The sequence below is a fragment of the Choristoneura fumiferana genome, chromosome 4 (genome assembly GCF_025370935.1).
Source record: "Choristoneura fumiferana chromosome 4, NRCan_CFum_1, whole genome shotgun sequence".
Taxonomy (NCBI): domain Eukaryota; kingdom Metazoa; phylum Arthropoda; class Insecta; order Lepidoptera; family Tortricidae; genus Choristoneura; species Choristoneura fumiferana.
Window position 1 is genome coordinate 6786653 of NC_133475.1, and position 11362 is coordinate 6798014.

The window sequence follows — 11362 nt, forward strand, 5'->3', positions numbered from 1 at the left end:
GCGAAGACATCCACTGCTGAACAAAGGCCTCCCCCTTAGAACGCCACAATGAACAACAACTGGCCACTTGCATTCACCGGTTTCCCGCAACTCTCACGATGTCGTCAGTTCACCTGGTGGAGGCCTGCCAACGCTTCAGCTTCTTTTGGTAAATATAAAGTAGAATAGATTCATTAAATTGATATAAGTTCTACAAAAAAGACTTGTCTTTTTATCTGTTTCACTGTTACGACAAATATCAGTGCTAAGATCATAAAGTATGTCTCAAAAGCAATATCACATAAGCAGAATTTTAATCTGTTTTAACCCCTTCTTCCCCTTGTCAGCGAAAGTCAGCAAAAACCCTACCACCTCCCCCCTATGCTTACGTAAGCACTGGTATTATATTTTTAAATCTATTCAGGTTCTTTATTTTTTTCATGTGAATTTGTTTGCAAGAGGGTAGCGATATTTGCTTGATTAAAAGCTTTTGCACAACCGGGGGTTCTTACGTAATACTTGAATGACCCCTAGTCATATATACTTGAAAACATCCTCTCATTCGATTACGAAAACTGTATGTTGAAAAGGCTCTGATTTAATTTAATTTGTGGTCCTGCTAAGTACAGTGTTTAGCTATGCCTTTTTATTATTTTTGTCATCTCACTGTACTAAGTTGCGGTGATTAATGATGAATATTTGTAGATAAAGGGCTAAAGAGCAATATGTTATGTTACTTGAAATTATTAATGAAACATTACCGGCTTTTCAAATCCACTGACTGAAGCTGTGCCTTCCAGAAAATTGTCTCGGGACGCATGAAAGGTTCCCTGGTACAGTTTCCCATGCTTGATGTCCGTGCGAACCTGGCCGATGGTCAGATGAGCCGGGTACAGAGCATCCTTGGAACAGCTCTCTGGTATCACATTTTTGGATAATTTGTCCACAAGACCAGGAAATCCATTGACATTCTCTATGTAGTCTTTGACTAGGATAGTAAATAAGCATGTATTACTGACATGGGACTTTGTTTCATCACATAAATTCTATTTAACAATTTAATTAAATAAACGCCCTGTGTGCCACAGTGGTGCTTAGCTAAATACTTGTAATTTACAGATTTTTGTAACTAACTTTGATCACCTTTTAATACAGGGCTAATGCCCACTAATGGATACTTATTCAAATTTCCCAAAAAATTTGTTGGTTGCAGCTGGTTGTGCAGCGGGTTCAATTTATACAATCTGGGTAAATTGACAGGGTAATTGGGTTTAAATATTTTTAAACTTACCAGAGCAGCATGTGATGCCTTTCTCTTGAGCCAGATTTCTGTTGCTCTCATCGTCAGTCAACAGGACAATCTGAGGAAATGACCCTGCCGCATTGTTTGTTGACAGATGGGTTGCATACCATGATGCTGCTTCACGGATTGCTCTGTCATTCCTGTCATTTTGCTTTTCCCCTGGGTTTCTCTCTACATATGTGTCTCTGAAATATGTTTATCTCTTTTGGAATGGATTTATGTTATTAGAATGTCATCTATCAAAATACTGTCATAGCAGACATTTTTAACCTTGTCCTGAAGACTACAGTAGTCCCTAACTTTTTTGCATCACTCTGCGGGAACATGGAGATTTCTTGATTTTACAAATTAATCTCTGTGAGATGGTTGGACATGTGACAGATTAATTGAATGGTCATACAGAATTTTGCGTAATATAATTTGGATATCAGTTTTAACCTTTGATGAACCATACTACTAGATTCAAGGTCACAACTCTGAAAACGGCCAGAGAAATAAGAGCACAAAATAAATTTGTGCTCTTATTTCTGACAGTACGCGTCAACCAGAGCCAAATTGCGGACGTGTTAAAATGCCACAATGTTCATTTATAAATTGCGGAAACAGCCACCGTAACACTAGGGTTTCTGAAGGAATATCCTTCTTTAGGTAAGTACAAGTCAGTATTTCATTTAAAGTACGTAAAAATTGGCAGTTTACATTTAAAAATCAATAATTTATTGTTTGGCCAACCATCTTGCCAATAATCGGTGTTTCTGGAACAAGAAATTCGTAGAGTAGTTCTCATTTTAAAATAATTTTTTTTTTTGTAGATTTCCTAGTGATCCTTTTCGCTGTGCGGAATGGACATCTATTGTCGCGAGAGAAAGAGAAGAAGAACTTTACAGACCGCACAAAAATTCGACTGTATGTTCGATTCATTTTGATAAATTTGACATAGTTGGAAATAGCCAAAGGCGTAGATTACGGAAAACGGCGATTCCAAAATTGCAGGTAAAGTTACATAAATGTTTAAAATAATATAAGATTAAGTGTGGCGAGGTGAAGTGAAGCTATATTATTAAAGAAGACGTAAAGCTTCAAGTTCAAGCCGTATGATATTTATAATATTGCCGTTAATTGCAGATTCTCGTGAAACAAAATACAGTGCAAGCAGCGGTACGAGAATTAACCGAATCGATGACGTCAAATCTGGTAAAACATTTATGTTGTCTTTTTAACCCCTGACGCAAAAAGGGGGGTGTTATAAGTTTGACCGCTATGTGTGTCTGTGTGTCTGTCTGTGACACCGTACGTAGCTCTTAAACGGGTGAACCGATTTGAATATGGTGTTTTTAATTTGAAAGCAGGTTTTTGAAGTGTTGTCAATCACCCATTTTCTAATTAGTTAACTTAATTCAGTTAAGTATCTATAAGAACATTTCGTTTCATGGCAATATTTGTATATGTAAATTTTTTGTGTTATATTTCTGTGAAATAAAAAACTGTGTCTTATAATAATTGCGACTCCATTATTACCCTGTTCCTAAAATAGAATGACATCTTTTTGAAAGATGAATGTTCTTTTGTTAATCGAACGTTTTTGCTTGTCTTATGACGATACGTCGTAAGTATTATATACAATTACTATTATTTGGATCTTTGTTGCTTAGACTTAAGGTATATATTTAAATTAATTTAGAAGGTAAACAGATATATAGCTATAAGTATAAGACTGTCTATGATATAAGCAACACGGCCACGTTTTCGCTTTGATTTTGTATGGGATCTTGAATCTAGTAGTATGGTTCATCAAAGGTTTTAACAATATAAATGTTTATTTTGCTACTAGGGTTCACAGTTGAAAATAGTAAGTATGAACTAACCTATGATGCTCATTAACAAATGCATAAAACTTCCTCTTTTTATTTCCAATTATTTCCAAAAGCCTTTGGAAAATAGCTGTGTTCTGATGCTTCACTTCATCCAACACTGTCTGTAGTATGATCACGTTGGTTAATGCATCCTCTTCCAAAACGTCAATCTGGTGCAATACTACATTTGTATCCAGTATGAGATAGTGTGGATCTTCAAATAGTGCACAAACTGACTCCGGTTTTGAGTCCAGGACTAATTCGTCATCTTTGTGGGGACATATCACGCAAGCTGCAGACCCACACAGCAAATCAACTCGCAGATAATGCTCTCTCACAATCTAAGAATAAAATTAAAATAATATAAAATATAAAATTGTGTTTAAGTTTTGCTGCTAGTACCCATTACCGCCGCAGTGTATTAAGCATGTTAACTAAAAACAAATCCCTTTTGAACCCAGCCAATACGATTGTTAATTACATTTGAATTTTACATAGATTGTACATAAGGTCCACTGTTGTAACTTTTACATTTGTGTTTTGGGTCGGACTGTAGCAAAGGGGGCACAGAGAATTTTATTTACCAAAATGAAGTCATAGTGACAAATATTTTAAATGATGATGATATCTTATAGAATATGTTAAAATTCATTCTTACTATGTTATGTTTCGTTACTTTTCTCAAAAATGGCAGATGTTGATGTTGCTATTATTATTATTTGGTGAAGTTGTTGTTAGCTATTGTTTGATCAAAATATAAGTTTAATGCTCATTTTCTTTCTTCTAAATCTCCTATCTCATCTGTAGTTGGTCACAGAGAAAAGTATTTAAAATAGGGTTTATACTAACAAAAAAAAAGTTAAATTTTTTGTCCTGGCTCCATATTTTTGTTTTTTTTTTTTGAAATATGGCTATTTCTTTTTTTGATTCCTATGTTTTAACACGTTTTAAGCAATAAAAATAAAAATAAATGTATGGTGCCCCCTTTGGCATAGTGACCGTCCTTTGTCATAACTCTTTTCATACTCGGCTGGGTTGGAAAGGGCTAAATACATATATTATAAGTTTTATAACACTTAAGTAAAATTTTGAATCCGGAAATGTATTTTAGAGTTCAAAGGGGTTTAAAACATGTTAAATTGTGATTCGTATATCTGCTAACAAGTACACGATTGGATAAATATAAACATAACCTCACCTTCAAAATATTGCCGCGCTTTGTTTTAGTCAAAAAAGTCTTTGTTGTCCACATGTTAGTTTGTAATGTAAGTACCAAGTGTAATTGTATTATCAGAACTTTGTTTAGAAACAAATTACATTATTTGCTATAAATTTAATATTATAAATAAATTGCCTCACTTGCTTGCACGCAAGCTTGCATGCATACTTTTGCATATTTATTTCTTGTCACTGTCAATTTGACATTGACAAAAATGAGAGGTATTTTTATTTACACACTGAAAGTACAGGTTAACACCGAGCTTTTTCAAAAATATTAACATTTTTTCGTATTAAAATTAAAGTTAAGTATAAAGAAGAAACGAAATTATACGCATTGACAAACCTCGAAATGATATGAAAAAAATGTTCAATCTTATTAAATAAAAAGACTTCTCTCTCCATTACATGGGGACGTCATTTGAATTTAGCTGTCACCTTAGCTGTCACCTTACTCTATGGCTGTCACTGGCATGTCACTTCCATTCAGCAAACGATAAACGAAATTTTATTTTCTTGTTCAGTTGACTGAATGTTTCATACTGTCAAGTCACTTTATGCGCGGGAGTCGAATTTTGTCATTGTAATTCGCGCGTTTATTTTCGTACAAACAAGACAAAACACAAAATGTTATCGGAATGGATTTTTCATTGAAATAGCAATATTTTAATACTATAAGTACGGACTTTAGAAGAAATTGAAGTGGCATTACGATTAAAAAATATTTTAATTAAAGTAATGTGAGATGCTCGGGATGCGGCAGTGTTTGTGACAATGATAACATTGTGGCAATGTGCCATGTGTTGGAACTATTCGCACGATAAATCGTATAATATGCAAACGAATGACACTAGAAGAATGTTATCGATTCTCTTTTTAAGACCGTGACAACTGGTAAGGAAGGTGGTGTGGAGGAAAAAATCGCCGGGTTTTTTCTTTTTTCTAAAAAAGTACAAAAACTTATCAAGCTATAAACCTCAAGATAAAAGTATCAGGTGTGTTAATTTGTTAACACTATGCCTTCCAAAAAGAAAATAATGACCCCTCAACAACTATGGGAAGGTGTATCCTCAAGATTTGTTCACTTTGTAGAGGACCTATTTTTCATCCTGGGAGTGAAAGTTGGAAGACATCCTGTAAAGACAATAATGCTATCATGGTTGTTTGTGATCTTGAGTTGCATTGGACTGATGAAGTTCCATATTGAGAAAAATCCTATGAAATTATGGATTCCACCAGATTCTGATTTTTACAAAGACACATATTGGTATGTGGACAAGTTTGGGACAGCCTTTCGTCTGCAGCGATTGTTAGTGGAAGCTGAGGATGTACTGCAGCCTGAAATGCTAATGACAGTCTATAACATCACAAAACAAGTGAATTCTCTGGAAGTTCATTACAATAATTCAGTTTACAACTTAAAAGACCTGTGCTTCAAAGTGCCAGCTATAACAAACCTTTTTGGTTCCGAACTGAAAACTAAATCGGAAGAGCAAGTGAGTGGAAACTCAAGCCTATTTACTAGTACTAGCGATAGTCAGTATTCAGATCCAACTCTCTGGGTTGATGAGGAATTTTACTGTAGTTTCATTGAAAACTTTGAATTGCTGTGCTTACAGTATAATATTGTGGATTTGTTTAAGAATGATCTAGATTTAATAAAAAATGCTACTAAACATGACATTGTTACTAAAGTAAATAATGCTAAAAGAAATCCTATTACGGGTCATGGTTACAATTACACTCAGCTGTTGGGTGGTATTAGTCGTGATGAGAGTGGTGATATTGTGGCTGCAAAATCACTTCTATTGACTTGGTACACATCAGTCAACATGTCAGCTGTTGACTTGGATGAAGTTGGCAATTTGGTTGGGACAGAAGATTGGGTTTCTCCTGCTCTTGCTCTGTGGGAACAACATTATCTTGAATTAATGCAGTCCATGCCTGATAATTATAAAAATGTTACCTTTTATTATGAGGCTGGTCGAAGTTTTGGTGACACCAGTGGAAATGCTATATTTGATGAGCTGGACAAACTATTTTTAAGTATCACTTTAATGTTTTTCTATATACAGTTTGGCTTATCTCGGTGGAATTGGTTAGAAATTCGGCTTACACTTGGTGGTGTTGGTTTACTATGTGTAGGCATGGCTTATATTACTGCTGTGAGCTGGTGCTCTGTTATTGGAGTTCCTTTTGGACCTGTTCATGCCTCTTTACCATTTCTGCTAATGGGTCTTGGTGTGGATGACATGTTTGTGATGAAGGCTTGTTGGGAAAACCTATCTGAAGCAGATTCAAGGAAAAGTCTTCCCTATAAAGTGGGTCTTATGTTGAAACATGCAGGTGTGTCAATTGTCATTACTTCTTTTACTGACATTGTAGCTCTCTTAATAGGGGCTATAACAATTTTGCCTTCTTTAAAATCTTTCTGTATATATGCAGCAGCAGGGGTATTTTTCATTTTTTGTTATTCGGTTACTTTTTATGTAGCAGTTTTCACTCTAGATCTCAAGAGAATTGATGCGAATAGGAATGGCATTCTGTTATGTTATAAACACAAACAACAAATAAAATTGTCCAAGGATAAGACCATGTTCCAAAAACTGTTTGCTGAAGTCTATAAAAAAGTAATATTCACTGTACCTTCGAAAATTTTGGTTATTATTCTTACTTTTACCTTAACAGGGTTTAGCATAGAAGCAATACTCAGATTAGAACAAAGATTTGATCCGAAATGGTTCATACCTGAACACTCTAGCTACAAGCAGTATATTAACGCTCACGAGTACTATTATCCTAATGAAGGGCACACAGGCATGATATTTTTGGGCGAAATGGATTACCAGCAAGAATTGACGAACTTGCATGACTTGACACGTAGATTGGAGAAGGAATGGTATATTGACGACGTTGAAACCTGGATCGACGCATTCCATGGATACGTTAAAAGTAATTTCGGACACAACGTGTACAACACGACTGCTGTCTCTAATGACAAATTTCAGACACTGTTATCACGATTCTTATTCAGTCCTATTGGTGGAAAATATCAAATGAATTTCAAGTTTTCTCAACCATTTACTTGTGGTCATCCAGCTGCTAACATTACGGCGTCTCATTTAGCATTTAAGTTTGCTAAATTGACAGGGCCGGAGGAACACATTCCCGCCATGAATCATCTAAAAAGTCTGGTGCGAAATGTTACTATATCATCTGGTGACGGTTATCGTAGTGTTTGGTCCAAAGCTTTCGCCAACTGGGTCACTGACGAAGTGATAGCCCTCGAGGTTGAGAGGAACGTAGAGTTAACCTTGCTATGCGTGATGGTCTGTACAATGGTACTGATAACTAATCTTCAAATGTGCTTCTGGATATTCATGTGCGTCTTGTTAACGTTAGTGAACGTTTTGGGATTTATGCAAAGGTGGGGCATGACGGTGGATATAGTGTGTTGTATCGGTCTGGAACTTGCTATTGGGTTATGCGTAGATTACGCAGCTCATGTTGGGCACACTTTCCTAACAATAACAGATGGTTCTCGACAAGACAGAGCCCTGAAGACCATCACTTCCATTGGTGGTGCAGTCTTGCTCGGAGGCGGTGCAACTTTACTTTCACTATCTCTTCTAAGCATGTCCCAAGCTTATACTTTCCAGACATTTGCTAAAATTTTCCTACTAGTGATAATTTTCGGGTTATTTAATGGACTGGTATTCTTACCAGTCGTATTATCGTTAATAGGCCCTGCGGGGCATAAAAAGAGAGAAGATGATATTGTACCTGAGGAAGTAGAAATGAATGGAAAGCACCTCATGCTTGAAAAGTAGGATCTAAGTAAATACATATAAGTATTTTTAAGGCATAGAATTATATTTCAAATTCGACTGATATAATTTAACAGTATACGTAAGTGAAGTGTAAATCTATTCTCCTAAAAAGATTTGTGTTTTACTTAACTTCATGAAGTAGATATATTGCAGCTTGCAGCTGCTGGCTGAACCCTACTCAGCTAGTGAAATTGTACCTATGAGATGAAGGATGATGAAGGAGAATTAGAAGATTGTTAGAAGGTTGTCAAAATATTTCGATTAGCGATAATGTGTGTTCGGTACATATTCGGTAAGCATATTAGCTTAACGTCAACTGCTCACTCTTTTTCAAATACCTAACTGTTGACATTGTGCCTTTGAAAGTGCCTTAGCTTAATGTAATTTTGTTTGTTGAATACTCAGTCTAAACGTTGGACTAGTTGTACGAGGGCTGTTCTGAAAGTTCCTAGCTGTGACAAACTTATTTGCAAAATTATACTTTTCAACCTTTCTTTTTTTTTGTAATTGACTTTGAAGTCCTGCCCGAAAATAATTGACAAACCTTTTAAAAGAAAAAAAAAAGTTGTTTTAAAAAATATGTGTTTCACATAGTTCTGATCTGATTGCAAAATGAACGTTTCTAGGGAAGAATTTCGTGTTATGATTTAATACGACTACAAAAGAGGTTTGTCATTTAAACAATCGCATGAAAATGTAAACATAGCTTTTGGACAATCTGCTCCTTCGTTAGCCACCGTTTCCTTTTGGTTTCGAGTATTTGGTCGGGGCACAGAGTCCGTCAAAGATGAAGCCAGGCCTGGGCAGCCTTCGAACTTCAGTTCAGAATGAACTAAAGATTAGATCACGGGCTGTTTCAAATATTTTTTCATCACACTTGCTCGTAAACAGTGTCGTAACATGCAGGCTAAAATAAAACACTCGACCTTAATGTGCTTGTCATGAAACCCGTGGTCGGTAAATGAGTCATTGCGCGTACAAATTTTCTTGTCATGAAGCCCAAGGTCGGTAAATGAGTCAGTGCCCGTACTGAAGTTGCTGCGCCGTGCCCGTGCGCGCGCTGCTGCAGGGCAGGACCACACGCACACGCACGCTGCGGCGCATGCTGCGGGAGGGGGGGGGGGAGGGCAGCGCTAACAAGAGCGCACCCTAAGGTATCGCCAATATTTGGAAGAATTATATTTTTTCTAATACAAATATAAAATTTTACTCGCAAATATGATGAAAAACATTGTATGTCGCACGGCTGGTACGTACTAGAATTACGAACATCGACTCATTAAAGCCCTCAGTCTTCGACTTCGGGCTTCTAATAAACTCTCGTTCGTAATTCCTTATTTACCACCCTTAAGACACAATGTACTATAAACGTTTATCTAAAAAAACGCAAGGTTTCTTCATGATGGATACCGCATTTACTCACAGAAGAGCAAAAAGCTAGCCAGTGATATAGTGAAATATGACTGCCTCACGCCTTCCAACAACCCGCCGACGACCGTCCGAGGAGCAGCACCCGCGGCATTCTTTTTCACCAGGATAATGCTCCCGCTCACACTGCTGCTCGGACACTTGATTTTTGCAAACTTCTGGGGTTCAGTTATTGCCACACCCACCATACAGCCCAGACCTGGCCCCGTGCGTTTTTTTTTTATTTCCTACCATAAAAAAAACGTATGCGAGGACGAAGTTTCAACAAGTAGACTAATTTAGACGGGCACTTTTCGACCTTCCGCAAGATAGATTTTTTTCTTGTTTTGAAAGCTGCTTTAGTCGAATGCAGAAGTGTAGTTACCTATAGATGCCGCAGGAGAGTATTTTGAAAATTTTAATAGACATCTTTACGCTTTTTGAGTAGCTAGAAATTTTCAGAACAGCCCTCGTATGTCGGAACAAATTTGTATCCCTATTTGTATATTGGGTTCAGGTGTCGAGGAAATATCGTCATGTTGAAATTATTACCAGTTTGATATTGATACACACAGTAGTATTTAATACTGTTTGTAGTAAACATAGTGAAGAAAAAATTTAATCAATTGTATCCAGCTTGAATGTCAAATTAAATTTATTTCTTAGATGTAGCCTAAAACTAGGTCTAGCCTAGTCCAGGTTATTATCCAGAAACAATCAGGTACTTACGTCATCGTACCTACTGAATTTGACATCTAATAACATATCGCAGGTTACACATTTCAATGCCATAAAGATATACAATGTTTTATATTAACCACCGGCCTTGTAGTGACAGAGACGAGGGCAGAAAAATAAACTTAATTCCTTTCATTTAAGTGTTCCTTTCATTTAAATTTTCAAAAGCTCCTGAAAGTGGAAGAAAAATGTTTTTTTTTTCTATCACATTGTCATACGCGTGTTACTTATATCGCTCTTCCTCTTGCAATGCCAATCTAGTAGACTTATGTCCTCACCCTCATGTATCTATGGTTTGGAGCAGGGGTCGGCGACTGTTTTGTAATATCACTTACAATAAGTAACTAGGTAGATATCTATTAGGTATACAATTATCTTTGTGCGGCCCGCTAATTTTTCGTAGGACCGCCTTTATATATTTTTTCACTATGTGGCCCACGTCTGCCAAAAGGTTGTCGACCCCTGGTTTGGTTTCGAGTCATATCTACGACTATAAATGTAGATTTCAGATTGTTTGTATAATAATATGTCGTACTAAATTTTATGTTTTTTATACCTATACTTTATTTTAAGACGATGTCCCTATAATAAAACGATTTTGCAGTTTGACTCAGTACAAGTTTTTGTGACAGCTTAGGTTCAAAATATAGGTATATGTCCTTTAAGTCATTTATGTCTATGACCTTAGCGCTTAAAACATACGCTATACTTATTGAAACAATGTTGCATGTGATAGCGATTTGTTGATTGTAATTGATACCTGCGATTACATTATATTCAGTACCTAACCCTCTTATTCATAATATGATAAACCTGAAACAAAAAAACTAGGTATATTTTGTACGTTACAGTAAATGTTAAAGTAACATAAAGGAAAACTAAATAATGTTAAATTCATAAAGGCTTTCCACGTGCTTTGATGAATTTAAGGGCAGATGATAAAGAGAAAGGAAGCGATTTGATGCATGTACAGAGACGACTTCAAATCAAATAGTCTAATTTTCAATTGCGAACACACTTGGAAATAAGCTCAT

At 36.2% G+C, this 11362-nt stretch overlaps 2 protein-coding genes across 2 annotated transcripts; one reads left to right on the forward strand and one right to left on the reverse strand.

Moving 5' to 3' along the window:
• Positions 1 to 3101: 3101 nt before the first annotated feature.
• LOC141427033 (exosome complex exonuclease RRP44-like) lies at positions 3102 to 4527 on the reverse strand. Its single transcript, XM_074086265.1, has 2 exons — positions 4334 to 4527; positions 3102 to 3476 (listed from the first exon to the last, which is right to left on the reverse strand). The coding sequence occupies exons 1-2, from the start codon at positions 4385 to 4387 to the stop codon at positions 3117 to 3119; spliced, it is 414 nt and encodes a 137-aa protein (XP_073942366.1). The 5' UTR covers positions 4388 to 4527; the 3' UTR covers positions 3102 to 3116.
• A 293-nt stretch (positions 4528 to 4820) lies between these two features.
• LOC141427360 (patched domain-containing protein 3-like) lies at positions 4821 to 11111 on the forward strand. Its single transcript, XM_074086700.1, has one exon. It carries the CDS (start codon positions 5370 to 5372, stop codon positions 8181 to 8183), a length of 2814 nt encoding a protein of 937 aa, XP_073942801.1. The 5' UTR covers positions 4821 to 5369; the 3' UTR covers positions 8184 to 11111.
• Positions 11112 to 11362: the final 251 nt, after the last annotated feature.